We start from the raw sequence: 15436 nt of genomic DNA, 5'->3' as shown, positions 1-15436 counted from the left end.
CAGAGTGGTGCTGTCACTCCTCTCGAGAGCCTGAGACTGAGCACAGGGTCCTGCTGGCATCTGGTGGCACCAGGGGCAGGATCCAGAGGTGCAGCAGGAGGGGAAGGTGGTGAAGGACAGACTGAGGCCCTTGGTGCTCTGCTGCCAAAGGCAGTGCTGGCCTGACCCTGCTCTCTTCTGCTTCCTGCAGCCAGCACAGAATCCCAGAATGGTTTGGGTCAGAAGGGACCTTAAACCCACCCAGTGCCACCCCTGCCATGGCAGGGACACCTCCCACTGTCCCAGGCTGCTCCAGCCTGGCCTTGGGCACTGCCAGGGATCCAGGGACAGCCTCAGCTGCTCTCTCCACCCTCACAGGGAAGAGTTCCTAACATTTAATGCATATAATATACCCAAAACAGCACTAGACAATTCATAACATTTGGCTTATTATTTGCTTGAATTATTTAAAAATACTTAAAATGTAGACAGTGTGGTTTTAGGTTGGATGGTTTGGTAGGGACTTTGAAATAATGGGGGCTGGGCTTTATGTTGATGGGTTAAAGCTGTAAGGTGATTTCTGGTAACATATGGAACCAGCCTTCAGAGATGCAGGGGTTGTCAGGCAACTAAAGAAAGGTTTATGAATCAACTTAGCTCCTTCTTGCAGGCTGGTACTGTTCCTGCTATCGTCACTTAGTTTTTTTTAGTCTTTCCTAGGGTGTAATATGAAGAAATGGGTTTTTAGCAATGTTTCAGGGAGATGGGAGAAAACTCTATCTGAATCTCTGTTTCTGTAATCACTTCTGAAACCTCATAACTGTCTTGTGAAATCATCACAAATCAGCTTGTGGCCTGCTTTCAGGACTTCTGCCTTGCTGAATTATTTAAAATAAAGTCACATAATTTGTTAAAAACTCTACAATTATTTAGAATAAAATTCTGAAGACCATGTGAATGTTTGTGGGCATATCTGGCCCTGTCATCTTTGATTAATTTGTTGCTTGGCTCAGTGTTGCAGAAGCTGTGTGTCCTAAGCTTGTGCTTAAAAAGTCATTGCCAAAGGGAGATGTCAGTGCTGCCTCTCCTTCTCCAGTTTTTGGGGTGCTGGTGTGTCACACTCATCATGTGGACCTGCCAGAATAATTAAACTTAGGTAATAATTTTTTTAGTAGAAAAAAGTATTTTTAAAAAGTCAGAGAATCTTTTTGAGGATCATTTAAAGTGTGAACTTTGTAAGTATTACTTTTGATTTTTTTTTTCCCCAGAGCACAGCAAGATCTTCTCTTTTCCTCTCCTGTTCTGGGTTCTGTGCCTCAGACCACAGAGGTCATTCATGCTCAGGATAAACCTGAATTTGGAAGAAGTTCTGCCATAAAACCAGATCTGCTTGAGCCCACAGAAAAGCAGTTGCTAGAAAGTAGTGGCACTTCTGTTTTGCTGAATTACCCACCAGGCAGGACATAGTTTCAGTGCAATGAAATTACCATTGATTCATTTTTTTTCCATGAAAACAACTAAAATGTCAGTCCCCATGTCATGCAGTGATCTTTTTTTGATCCAGGGTTGGTGAAAATGTTCAGATGCCTTCACAAGTGCAGGAGGGGATGAGCTTTAGGGAGAGCTGGTGCAGTGACAGCCCTGAGCAGTGGGACAGGGATCTTGGGAACTGCAGTGGCTTTTGGAAGGATGAGGCCCAGCCTGGGGGCTCTGCATGATGTGTTCAGGATACTGTGTCACACCAGGGAGGTTCTCGGGCAGAGACCAGAGTTTTGTGATGAAACACCCATGCTGACCATCTCCAGAAGGTTTTCAGACCCCCAGGAACGGGAGAGCTGTGTTGGAGAAGGTTCTGTAAACAGAAAAAGCCCAACAAGAAACCCAGTTGCTGAAATGAATGGAGGAGCTTGTGTTGCAGTGCCTGGAGCTGTGTCTGAGGCAGCTGATCGTGCTGCTGCTCATAAAGCAAGGCTGGGTGTGCGGTTCCTCAGGCACTGCTGCTCTGCTCCTCCCTGTGAGGCAGATCCTGCCCTCAGGGAGGGCAAAGTTGGAAGTATGAAAAGATTTAACACATTTCTCTGGTCTCCTGGGATGCAATAAAGCAATGACCTTCTATCAAAAAATCTGGAGTAATTGATGCCCTGGAGTTGTGTCATGTGCTTTTTCTGTAAAAAATAGAGCAGTACTTGCAAGCTGCTGCATCTTTAGCTGTGTGGTGTTTGGCACATCAGAGTCGTGGGGAGTTCAGTGCCAGGGGTTGCCCTGTGCAGTGCTGGGACAGCAGCATCCTGGGCTTTTGCTGGGCACATTCCAAGGGGGATATTTTTAACATTAACATATATTCACATTGTCCTTGTTGCCATCGGGTAACTTTTCTAAATATAAATGGGATGAAATTTGCATCCATGAGCTGTCCTCACTGCTCAAGTGGCAAAATCCTGTGACCTGCATCCCAGCACCTCAGCTTACTCTGGTGGGGTGGTGGTTCATTGCCTTGGCATTTTTTAAAGATGTTTAGATGCAACACAACAAGCAACAATTCCCTGTAATTAAATTGTTGATCATCCTGGCTTGAGAAAGGAATGTGAGGCAACATGCACTCAAAAAATGGATGTGTTAATTAAAATGCACCTATCCTTGGTCATTATTGCTTAATAGGAAGGTGGAGCTGCTGTTCCTGCTGAGCTGGCAGAGAGCAGCTCCCTGGTTCTGTGGCCCAGCAGCTCAGGTACAGGTGCATTTCCTAAAATCACTGATGATATTGTGAAGAGCTCATGTGGAAAAGGATATTTCTGGGCAGAGCAACCTGTGTAACTCGACTGTAGGTGCTCTGCTTGGAGAAGCTCTCCTTTAGCTCTCTTATTTCTTCTGCTCTGTTGGATCAGGCAAACTCTTGGAACTCTTTGTTCTTGGGACTGTAAATTGTCTTTCTCGTGATGTTGGCAAATATTGGCAGTAGCAGAGCTGGGTTCCCAAAGCTGTGGCAGGTAACTGCAGTAAACAACACTGAAGTGACAGAGCTGCCCCTGCAGACCTGGGTTCACTTGAACTTGGCAAACAAAGGGAAGCAGCAGTAAAAGCCAGTGTCCTTTAATTGTGGGAGAGGCCCTTCTGCCCTGATAAAGTGGCTCTGGAGTGCCAGGACAGGCAGCAATTTCCGGATTCAAGCCCAGAGAGAGCAGGGCTGCTCTCAGAGAGGGAAACAGGGAAATGTGCTGAGTGTTTGATAAACAGTGCCCAGTGCAGAGTGTATGGCTGATCCTTGAGAGGCTCCCTCAGTGTTAAAGGAATAAAGTAGGGATTTATTAGAAGGCATTCAAAGGATACACCTTGGGCAGTACAAGAGCGTGGCCATGGCTCCACCCAAGATGGACTCAGAGTCATGAGTTTTCACACTTTTATAAGTTTTGGTCCTTTTCTATATTGGGGTTAATTACAGCTTCAATTTCAATTACAGCTTCAGGTTATAAAGTCATATCCTCCCAGATTGTTCTCCTCAGTTTGCTGTTGTTTATACTTTTTGGGCCTTCTTGGGCTGGAAAAGGATTGTTTTGTCTAGCTGAACTGTGAGGAGAACTTGCTAACACTTTATATGAAGTTCAGAGTTATATACTAACACAGTGCAGAATCTGGAAAATAAGAAAGTCAAACCTTTCCTGTGTCCTGCTGCCTGTCTGTGCTGGGATAGAGCTCTTAGCAGGCAGGGATGTCACCATGCCACAGGCAGACAATGCAGGGGACCATTCCCTGTTCCATTTCCAGCCCTGGCTGATGCAGGAGGTGCTGATGGGAGCTCTTGCCTCTCTCCTCGGAGCTGTTTGGGTTTCTGCTGCAGCACGATCACCGGGGGTGATTCACAGCGTGGGAGTGGCTCGGGGGGCGTGGGGAGGAGGGATCCATCTCACCCAGGCTCTCTGGATGCTGTGCTGAGGCTGCCTTGGTGGCAGCTCACTCACTCAGTGTTCCCTGCCTGTGTCGAGAATGTGAATATTACTTCTGAGATTTTAGCTTCCCAATGCGTTCCTCTTTAATAGGAGAAGAAAATTGGTATTGCTGACTTGGTTGTTGAGAGAGAATGCAGCTCCTTCCTGAAGGGAATAAAAGCTTCCAGCAAACAAATAGAAGTCATGATGGGCAGGTGGAACGGCCAGGTCTGAGCAGGGAGTCAGGGCTGTGTGTTCCAGGGACAGCAGCTTATCCTGGCACAGCCAGGAGGTCTGGAAGGGCCTGTCTGGCCAGGCTGCTGGTCCAAAAAGTTCCTTGTAGGTTGATTTCCTCTTGTGGCTGCAGGAATATGGAAGCTTTATTCAGTGGGTTTTTTTTGACATGTCCAGAAAAACCATCTGCAAGTTACTAAATTTCCTTAGTTAATTTCTAAAATTGTTTAGAACCACAACATTTGGGACAACTTGTGTCCCTGATGGTGACAGCATGTTGTCATTCCTTTTATGAATATTACAGAATTGTTCTTTAGGGGAGTCTTGGTTTTGTCTTTACTGTTTCTCCCTGTCACAGAGCCAGCTTCCCCTGCAGGTCAGGAACCCACTCTTAGCTGGCAGCCAGGAGCTCTGCTGGTGTTGCTGCTTTATGGCCATTTCTTGTGTCCTTCAGTGCTGAGCTGTTGCTCATCTCCGTGGTGTGTTTTGGGTGTAGAGAGCAGGCACAGTCCTTGGGCTTCCCTGAGCTGGGAGCTTGGTTGGTGCTGAGCCAGCTCTGCAGCTCATCCTCCTGCTGGAGCTGCTGCTTGTCCCTGTGTCCCCAGGTGGAACGTCCACCTCTGTCCCTGGGATCTAGAGGTACAGTCAGGGCTTTGTGCTTGTGTTTCCTGTCAGGAGCATACTCCTGGAGAATGTGTAGGATCTGTCATTCATCATGTCAGTTCCCTGTTTGTCTTCAGAGCTCCTTTGACATCATAATTCTTCCTGTCAGTATTCAAACTTCATTTTATTGGCAGATCCGTGGTGGTGAGTGTTTGGTTTGGAGTCAGCCGTGGTTCCACCCACAGAGGCACCTCTGCTGGGGCTCTGGGGAGAGTGGACTGCACTGCTCACCAGGAATTACACCTCTGCAGGTGTATTACACCTCTCTGCCCTCTTTGGGTGATGAGGCTCTGGGCTCAGAGAGACTTTGGTGCCCAGCAGCTGCTACAGGAAAGCTTGGGTGCTTTTTGGAGCAGGGATCCCCATCTCAAAGCAGCTGGCAGTGGGCTCTGCTGGGGAAGTGGAAATGTCTGGTACCCAGAGTTGTCACATTTCCTAACACTCCTCTGTCAGCACCTGTGTGCCAGAAATTCCATCTCTGTGCACCTGCATATACATGGGATGTGTATCTGGGTCTGTTTTACACAAAGGAGAATTTTGAACATACAGTACTTGAACAATATTTGTCTTGTACAAACCATGTGAGAACAGGGCACAGAACCAAACCTGCCTCAGCTTTAGAGGCTGTTTCATAATCTCTTGCTCAGCATTAGGAAATGAAATGAGTTCAGTTGTCTTGGATGGGGAGCATCTTTGCCTTAGCACTTAATGTTTCAGCTCTTCTCAGTACCAGCTGTCAGCAGTGCTCTTCAGTCGTTACCACCACCTTATCTCTGTGGGGAGAAACATGTTTTTCCTTGGCTTCCTCCACCGTCAGCATTAATGATTCACAAGAGGTGAATTGACAAAACACGAGAGGTGTGGTTTATGTGTGTGTGAAAATATCCAAATAGCAACACCACTTTCTGGGCTTTGCCAGGGGTTTGGACTGGATGATCTCCAGAGGGCCCTTCCAACCCCAACTGTTCTGTGATTTTTTGAACATGTGAGTTTTGTATTTTCTGTGGAGGAAAACGAGTCCTTGCAGCTTTGGAAAAAAAAATCTCTGAAAGAGCAGATATTGTGGTGATTATTTTTATTATGTAGCTGTTTGTTCTTCAGGACAAGTTTTCTTAGTAAAAATAAAATATGCCAGCATCATTAAGCCTCCTGGGTTTTGAGGCAACGTTCGTGCTTTGTCACAAACCCAGAGGTGGGGTCCTTCATGTTTGTCTCTCAGAGTGAGATTTATCAGTGCATCATATGGTCTCGTTTTCCTCTTGGCAAAGAGAATGAATGCTGGAACAGGTCTGGGTTTAATAGCAGGTGCTGCCTGGCTGATGCTGGATGCTGGGAATGCTTTAGCACTGTGCAGTCACCTCCTCAGGACTGTGCTGTCCTTGGAGTCTCCTCTTTGCATAAAGCAGAACAATACCTGGAGCTATTGTGAAGATTCTTTTGCCTAATTTAACCCTAATTTGCCTTCTTTAAGCCAGATCTGTGTTTTGGATGTGGGTGTAACAGCAGCCCGTGAGGGTGGGTGGGTCAGCTCCAGCCTGGCAGTGCCAGGGGGTGACTGCAGCAGGTGGCATCTGCTGTCACCTGCAGCAGCTTGCACTCTGGTTTGTTAGACCTGTCTTGCCTGGTTGCCAGCAGTAACCTACCAGTTTGCTTAAAATTAGTTTGTATAAATCTACTTTGAGATCCCTAGGAATACTCACAAGGATTTTCCTGCCCCTGTACCCTGATGTGTTAGTGCTGGCAGTACAGTGGGTGTGGGGTGGCAGAGAGGGGAGAGGGGGCAGGTTCTGTGAGTCCTTGTGCTGCTGTCCTGGGAAGCTGGAACCCAAAATGCAAGAGCTTAAAGTGTTCCTGACAGCAGCACCACTGGCATATGCCAGCCATGTGTTCCAGCTCTGGACTGCTGCATTTATGCCAGGAAAGCTTCCTCAGGAGCAGCCTGTGCCCGTGTCCTGGCTGTGACAGCTCAGCTGCTTGACAGAGACAAGAATCCATCCCTAGAGCAGCAGCAGGGTATGAGCTCTGTGGGGAGGCCAGGTAAAAGGGAGCCCCTGCAGCTCCCCACAGCAGCGTGTTCCTCCTTCCTACCTGGGTGATTTCCAGTTTAATTGTCACCTCTTCATGACCAGATTTCCTCAAGCTGTCCCTTGCCCCCTTGTGGAACTCCGTGCCTGGGAGTGAGACCCCTGTCTTGCAGCTTTTCAGAATATAGATAAGATTCTGAAGATCTGCAAAATCTTGGAGCTTGAGGAGGGTGTGTAGCGGAGGGCTGGGAGCAGAGGTGCTGCCTGAGATGTTGGTCATTGCCAGGGAGAAATGGGCTCCTGCCAGACCCCAGGAGGATGAGCCAGGCTCTGGGATGGCTGGCACAGCCTCTGCTGCTGCTGCAGCCACGTTATGTCACGGGTCAGACACCCAAGGGTGTTCTGCCATCGTCTCTGCTGTGCTGCAGAGCTTGCAGTCGTTGCTGGGTCTGGAATGCACTCCTTGCTATTCCTGCATTTCCCAAAGCTCTGTGTTCCCAGTGCAGCTGGGAGCGGCAGCTTGGCCGTGTGTAGGAAGCAGTTTGTCACCAAGGATTAAAAATGCACTCGAGGATAGTGCTGTAAAAAGGTTTAATCCAGGAGCTCCGTGTCCACTTTTCTCCAGAAATATCCCCTGTAATGCGTTTTATCAGGGCATGTCCTTCACAAAACTGTGCCCTGCAGATGGGAGCAGAAGTGATAAAGTGGTGAATGTTTGCTGTGGAGTGCCCCAAGCCAAGGGGCCTCAGCAGACAGGCTGTGTATCTCATAAATCCACTGATGTCATATATTTTATTACAAGAACAATTGAGTCTTTTATTACACTCAGCATTCAGATAAATCTGCTTCAGGTCTGAAAATGGAGTATTTTTTGGTTGTCACATATGTCAAGGGCAATTGAGCATTGTTTAGTAAAAGTAATGAGTTGGTCCTTTTCTAAATAGCAAGTACTTGAGACAAATCACACTGTGCCATGAAAGTTGATCTGAACTTTAGAACAGGCTGGGGGGGAATTTTTCTGATTCTTGTCCCAGAGGGGCTGGGGGACGAAGGCTGAGCAGGGCAGTAACTCCTGGGAAATGATTTAGATGTGTGTGTTGGGATCAGTGCATTTCCTGTGTTTGCTGCTGGGATTTAAGGGTGGTTTAAGAGAAAATCCCTCCTGAATTACTTTTAGCAATAGGTTGATGCTGTCAAATAGTTTCTGTTGCACTGGCTGCAAATTTGTATCTGACAGAGGTAGCTGTGCTTTGATTCTCCAAATGACACCTTGGGGGACAAGTTTAGCTTTCCCCAAATGAAATGTCTTCAGTCCATAGCTAATGATAGAAACATTCTGCCTTTTCCATCCCTTTCTCCATTTCTGGAGGCATTTTGATGACAATTTTCATCGTTCAGCCCTTGTTTTGTGGTGTAGTTCTGCAGGAGCAGGTGGGGTGGGGGTGTAGGATGGGGCTGAGGTCCCTCTGCTGTGCTCCCCCCATGCTCCATCCTGCCTCATGATGGGGATGGGCAGCTTGGGCTGGGAGTGCTGCTATTTCAGTTTTTAATTGCTGATTGATGAGTAATAGTGGAAGGGACAAAAACAAGCAAATACTCCTGAAAAAGGATTGATCCTCTGGCATTAGAGAAAAAAAGAGGGGGAGGATTCCCCCACAAAATTTGTTGCAGTAATTTTTTTCATAGTGATAGACTGGAATTAACTATTTATCTAATTTTCTTCAGTGTGTTACAGATCTGGGATGTTTCCTGTAGGGTGGAAAATATTCACGTGTGATATTTCTTTTGAGAAGTGATACAAAGGGATTGGGGGGCTGGATAGCAGCTGGCTGAGGTTAAACCTCCCTGTGGACTCTCAGTGCTGCCCTGTACTGCATGGGGTGAAGGGGTTTATGCAGAATGGACATGCTGAAATTCCAGTTTTCTGAGTTATGTTCAGGGAAGGTCACATCTTTATCCCTGCCTTCCTCCCCACATGGGCTCTGTGATCCAGCCCAGCACCATGAGACAGGGTTGTAGGGGAACTGCTCTGCTCCAGGCTGCTTTTCCTTAGCAGCTTCCAGAAGATCCCAGTCCTCTGTCAGTGTGCAAGAAACACCTTCCAGGGAATGCTGACTACCTGCTGCCTTGTGCCAGCATTAAGTGGGGAAGCTTCAGTGCCAGGGTTCACTTGCAAGCTAACAGTGTTTGCCCTGCAGGCTTTCTCCCAGCTAATTTGGAAGTATTTTTGTAGGTAGGGTAGAAAATACAAAGTACATAACAGTCCCAAAATGCAGAGCTTTGGGATACAAATACCTGTGACGCGTGGAAATGTTTGGAGGAAGCTGGAAGAGGAGCTTGTTGATACCAGTGGGCTCTGACAGTGTGCCAGGACTCAGGAGATCTGTTTTGTGCTTTGTGGTTTTGCAGGAGTCTTGAGGCTTGGCTTGGTAAAGGAAAACCAGAATTTTATTTGACATTTTTTCCACCCTCTCTTGCAGCCTATGCAAGCAGCGAGGTGTCCCACTGATGAGCTGTCCTTAACCAACTGTGCTGTGGTGAACGAGAAGGACTTCCAGTCTGGGCAGTAAGTGTGCACTGTTGCTCTTTCAGCTTTTAACCAAAAAGGAGTGGTTTTCAAAAGTTGTGTGGAGGGGGAATGACATTTCAGGTTTGGAAAGGTGAACACAGCAGTTTGATTAACAAAACTTGTGTGTCTTTAGGGATCAGAACTTTCAATGTGGCTCTTTCTGGAAATGGCAGATACTTGAAGAAGGGTGACTGTTTCTCTAAAGTATTTCTTTCTTGGGAGCTGCTCTGCTTAACTAATAGAATAATTATTTTGGAGAAGTACTTATTGTGATAATTTTTGTTAATTTTGGTTTTGCTGTTGCTCCTATTACATAATGAGAATATTTGAACTATTTCAGAAATGTTATTGTGTTACTTGGGGCATCTTCTCACTTTCACATCGTATGGGAGTGCTGAGAAGAGCCAGGAGAACTCTTGTTCTCAGGGTTTTTCTGCACAAGAACAAAAGGGAGAAGCAGCCAGAGTGTGGGCACAACAAGCTGGATTCTTTATTTGCATTTTTGGGGTGGCTGATGGAACCTGACTCTGGGGTTTATTTCTCTTAGGTGGAAAACACCTGCATTGTTCAGCTCAGCCCACACAGAAGGGTTTGGATTACAAGAAGCCAATTCACACAGTCAGATTCTTTGCTTTGCTGCAGCTTTAGGGAAGCTCTGACAGATTTTAGTATGTAGGTTGTAGACAGAAGTCATTAATTTCAGCTGAAAGGGAATATCATGTGCAGCACAAGGCAGAAGGGCTTGGGTTTGAAAAATGAGAAAAATGTTAAAGGAGATACTGAATGATATGCCCGCCTTTATCTAAAATACCTGTCCCAGTGAACTCTGCTAAGGGTGGAGAACACAGCAGTGCTGAGCTGCAGCAGTGCAGGGGTGTGTTCAGCCTGTCCATGCTGTCAGCCAGCTCTGCTGCCCTGGCACCTGTCATGGCTCTGGAGGGTTGAACTGAACTGTGATTTCATGAGCCCAACTGGAGTACAAAATGCCAAAACCAAACAAAAGCACCCCCTAAACCAGCAGAACTTTTTGAGTCAGAAGCAGGCAAAAGTGTCTGCTTGGGCAGAAGAGTGTCCTGGTCTTTTCAAAGTATGGTTTTCCCCAGGTTGATTTTTTTCAACATAATTGAGTTACAAAAATACCTGAGCTGAGCATTGTACCTCATGCATTATAAAAACTTTAATTTCCTCCACTATGGATGTCCTGCAGGGACCCAGCTGCCAGCCCTGCAGCCACTGTGTTCCTTTTGCTTCCAGAACCTTCTCTCCTGGCATTTGTGGCAGCATGCAGGAAGCAGTGCCCTGGGATGTGCTGGCTCAGCAGGCTGGATGTGATTCTGGCTGTTCTTGTGCCCCTGGGAGCTGTTTATTTCTAGCAGAGGTGCTCACACACCAGCAGTGTGTTTGGTCAGGAGCAGGTGCTGCAGATGGCTGTGCAGTGTCAGAGGGAGCACAGGCAGCTCCTGCTGTTGGCAGTGCTGGGGCTGGTGCTGCATTGCAGGTCCCTGGGGCCACCCTGCTGCAGATCCCCTGGATCCAGCCCTGCTGCAGCTCCCTGGATCCAGCCCTGCTGCAGATCCCCTGGGGCCACCCTGCTGCAGCTCCTTGGAGCCAGCCCTGGCTGCAGCTCCCTGGATTCAGCCCTGGCTGCAGATCCCCTGGATCCAGCCCTGCTGCAGATCCCGAATCCAGCCCTGGCTGCAGATCCCCTGACAGTGCCCCTGGCTCAGGTCCCTCACTACGTTGCCTGCTCAGGAGGGTTTTTGGTGGTACCTCCACAAGGCTCTGCTCTGTTTGCAGCTGGGGGTGTAGAGCTGCAGTTTGCACTTGGATCAAGGAGATGCTTTAACCCCAGGGTGCTGCTGATCATTTCTCACGCTTTGCTTCTTGCAGCCCCTGAGCTGGGCAGGGATGAGTCAGGGCTGAGTTCACACCAGGCCATGCACTGTGTGGTCCCAGTGTGTGCTGTGCAGTGGTTTGGGGAGTGGCACCATCTTCAGCTCCAGTGTCCTGCTTCTGCCTTGAGGACTCTTGGTGCAGTTTGGAGAGAGAAACCAGTTCTGAGCACAGCCAGGCTGTGAGGGACAGCAGTCAGGGCAGGCTGTCTCAGTGGCAGGTTTTTGTTCCTGTTAAGAACTGCTTGTTCCCTTTCACATGGGAACCCATCCCTCCTAGGCCAGTTTAGTTCTCTGAGGAGCCCTTGCTGCATGATTGCTGTGGGTTTCCAAACATGCACTGCATGGGATGAGATCCCTGCTGGCACCTCCACATGGATACCTGAGTCACCCCCTCCCTCACTGGAGCCCTGCTCATGCTTCAGCACCAGCAAATCTGATGCACTCACAGGTTAATTCATGTCTGCTGCAGTTTCTCTTGGTTTGCTCAGCCTGGCCAGCAAACTTCCCAGCAGTTTCCTGGGCCCAGTTTCCTGGAGCCCTTCCCAAGAGCTGGCAGCACATGGGTTGGGTCTGACAGTTGCAGGCGAGGATTTACACACGGAGCAGAGCAGCAGTTCCTCCTGGGAGAGCTCTGGGAGCTGTCTGGCCCTGGTGATTTGTTGTTCCTTTTGCTCGTGTTTAAGCAGAAGCTCTTAATGAGTTTGAGATTTCCCCCTTGTGCCTCCATGAGCTCTCTGAACTCCTTCTTGGTGAACATGAGGGTAGGAAAATGCATTTAGTTTTTCTGCTATTGCCTTATTTTAAGCATTTGTAGTACTTAGGTTTACAGCTTGTTGGAAGCTGCCTGTTCCTGCTGTCTCTGAGAAGAAACATGGATGTTCCTGTGTCTTATGCAGATTTTTCTCACAGAACCTGTCAGGATTTGACCTTTCCTAGTATTTTCTTTCAGAAGGCTGATTTTTTTTTCCCATTTTTTCTCTTTATTTTTCTTCCTGACATCTATTTGTCTGTTGCCAAGCTATACTGTCTTTCTGCTTTGCTGGAGATGTTTCTGGTGAATGGAATATCCCAGCTTAGTAATTGCTATCAAATTTTTATGGATACTCCTCCCCAGTGTTTTTACCAGGTATTGTAATTTTCTTGCGTTTTGGGTTTTTGAAGTGAAGCCCAGCAGTGATGGAGTTTGTTTCTTCCTGCAGAGATGCTGGATCTCTACATGTTGAAGTCACTGTTGCTTGCACTGCTCAGGACCCATTTGGGGCTTTAAAAAGCTTTAATTTTGGGTTTTTTCTTGTGTCATGAGCTGCTTCCAGTCAGGTGTTAGCTGTCATCAGGTGCATTTTGTGGTGAAATATTTCTGAATTGTAGCTGGAACTTGTTTGTTGCCTCTGGGCACGTTTCTCTCATATTCTGCAGTGTCACACCTTCCTTTCCAGTTGGTTGTGTGTCGATACTAATTTGGATTCCTCAGGGTAATACTCTGCTGGAAAACTCCTGCTTTCAGTCCTGTCCTCCTGGATAGTTCTCTGCTTTACCCACTGCTGAGTTTGAAATGAGCTGTCCTTGGAGTGCTGTTCCATCCAGGGAGGATCACTGCCTGGTCCTGCTGCTCTCCCTAATCATGGAGTAACCCAATGCCTTGGGCTGCAAAGGGACCTTGAAAACTTCCACTTCCAGCCCCTGCCATGGGCAGGGAGACTTCCACTGTCCCAGGGTGCTCCAAGCCCTGTCCAGCCTGGCCTTGGGCACTGCCAGGGATGGGGCAGCCCCAGCTGCTCTGGGCACCCTGTGCCAGTGCAGCCTGTTCTGGCTAATGCACCCCAAGGGGATCTCACCACATTTGCTGCAGGGATGTGTTACTGCCTCCTCTTGAGCTCATGTCCATCTGGTTCCCAGGGCTTCTTGGCCCCCAGCATACACTGGTGCATGGGATTGTTCCCCCTGGGTGGGGAACTTTGACTTTTCCCTTATTGAGCTTGATTGGGATCTGTTGAGGTCCCTCTGAGCAGCAGCACACCCAGGTGTGTCCCCTGTGGGCTGCCTGAGGAGCTCTGTCCCTTCAGCTGCTCAGAATGAAGGGGTTAAATTTCATTTTGGCCCCTTGTGGACTCCTGGGGTGACCTCCTGCAGTGAGAGTTGCAGATCCCAGTGACCTCCTGCAGTGAGAGTTGCAGATCCCAGTGACCTCCTGCAGTGGGATTTGCAGATCCCAGTGACCTGCAGTGGGTTTGATGCTGTTGGCTAGAGCCCCAAGTGCAGCTGCTCATCCTGCAGCCCCCTCCCTGCCCAGTGTGTATCACAGCAGGGTCTGAGGATGGTTGTGGTTGTGCCAGGCAGTGTGCAAAGTTTGCCAGTGTTAGGACAAATCCAGCTCTCCCTTCAGCCCCAGAACTCACCATTTCATTGGAGAAGGCTGTTGTGCTGGTCAGGATGGATTTTCCTTTGTAAATCCATGCTGACCATTCCTAAATCCATGCTCAGAGTGATTCCCAGTCACTTTCTTGTGCTTTAATCTGTTTGGCTTCCTGGATTAGTTGCTCCATCACTTCCCTGGGGGGTAAGGTGAGGCTGACCAGCCTGTAATTCCTTGGATCCTCCTACGTGAAGGCAGAGTGATATCTGCTGTCTTCCAGTCTCCATAAATCTTCCCTGGCTGCTATGCAACACCAGTTAATGCCTTGTTCTCCCCGTAACATTTGTGTGGAACTTCACCAGCTACAGCAGTTTCCTGGATTTATGCCTGGGGCAGGAGGAGGAGGCAAGGAAGGGGTGTCCTAGCAGCTGCTAGGTGATTTTGGGTCAGAACCAGTGAGGACTCAGCTCAGTGTCTCCCTGACCTGGGAGCTCTGTTGTCACTTTGGTGTGTTGAAAATGCTTCTGACTGCCAGGCCACCAAGTGCCAGCAGTGCCTGGGAGGGGTTTGCAGGTGGCAGCTGGCCATGGCTCCAGGTTTGGGCTGCTGTGGCTCCCAGGTTTGGGTTACATTTCCCCTTGTCTCCAAGGGCCATATGCTCCTTCCAGTGGGTGGCTGGAGCTGTTCTGCACACAGGATGGAGCCAGTGCAGATCCTCACTTGGATGTGCTGGATTGGCTGGGCATGTGCAAATGGAAGTATAGGGAGCATATGTGCATGGAAAACATGGGCTGCAGGGAGGGAGGAAGGCCAGGAGTGAGGACCTTGGCTGCCAGCAGAGCTCATCCTGACCCTGGGGTTGGTGAGGGGCAAAATCCCATGGAGATGGTGCTTTGTGTAGCCCAGGGGTGCTCACAGTGCCAGCAGCTGTGAGAGGAAGATGAGGTGAACCCTGATTCCACCATCACCCTGCTGCCAGAGCACACAAATCCCAGCCTCCTTTGGTTTTGCTTTCTCATGCCAGCAAGCTGTCTGCCTATCACATGATAAGAGCTATCAGGCGTAGTCTGAGGAAGCTGTAAGCAGCTTCTGAGTATCTTTGTTGCTGACAGCTTCAATTCTGAGTGTGACAGACAGACACATGCCATGGCTGCTGCTGTGTCTGCTCCTCACTGCTTGTACTGCTCTGGTTTTGTAACTGTTCTATGATGGAATCACAGAGTCATTGAGGAAAAGGTTTCCCAGATCATTGAGTCCCACCTGTGCCCAATGCCCACCTTGTCCCCAGCCCAGAGCACCGAGTGCCACGTCCAGGTGTTCCTTGGACGCCTCCAGGGATGTGGACTCCAAACCTCCCTGGACAGCCCTTCCTGATGGTCAATCCAAACCTCCCGTGGCACATCTTGAGGCCATTTCCTCTCATCCTGTTCCCTGGGAGCAGAGGCCAACCCCCCTCCCATCCTGGCTGTCCCCTCCTGTCAGGGAGCTGTGGAGAGTGAGAAGGTCCAGGCTGAGCCCCCCAGCTCCCTCAGCCACTCGTGGTGCTCCAGACCCTTCCCCATCTCCATTCCTTGGACACGTTCCAGCCCCTCAAGGTCTTCCTGGCAGTGAGGAGCCAGAACTGACCCGAGTCCTTGAGGTGTGGCCTCACCAGTGTTGCAGTAAGGTAGAAAAATTATAAAGAAAGGCCTCAGAAAGTCAAGCCTGCTCTCTTAAAATCAGTGGCTGGCCTTGTCAAGGTAGCATTTTGCAAGTTCCCAGATGAAAGGAATCCTAGTGTGAGCAGTGCATTAGCA

General features: G+C 48.8%; 1 protein-coding gene across 3 annotated transcripts in view; it reads left to right on the top strand.

Annotated features, from left to right (window-relative positions):
* The window catches only part of NSF (N-ethylmaleimide sensitive factor, vesicle fusing ATPase), a 73853-nt gene that overhangs the window by 3626 nt on the left and 54791 nt on the right, over nucleotides 1-15436 (top strand). For all 3 annotated transcript variants that reach the window (XR_005626660.1, XM_039700869.1, XM_039700870.1), the window contains exon 2: nucleotides 9304-9389. Coding sequence is in view for 2 of the 3 variants with exons in the window: in XM_039700869.1 (XP_039556803.1) it covers nucleotides 9304-9389 (86 nt within the window). In the remaining variant the exon portion in view is untranslated. The remainder of the gene's footprint in view (nucleotides 1-9303; nucleotides 9390-15436) is intronic.

This window comes from Passer montanus, unplaced genomic scaffold (assembly GCF_014805655.1).
Source record: "Passer montanus isolate IOZ18808 unplaced genomic scaffold, ASM1480565v1 scaffold145, whole genome shotgun sequence".
Taxonomy (NCBI): domain Eukaryota; kingdom Metazoa; phylum Chordata; class Aves; order Passeriformes; family Passeridae; genus Passer; species Passer montanus.
This window is presented reverse-complemented; position numbering and strand designations above follow the sequence as displayed.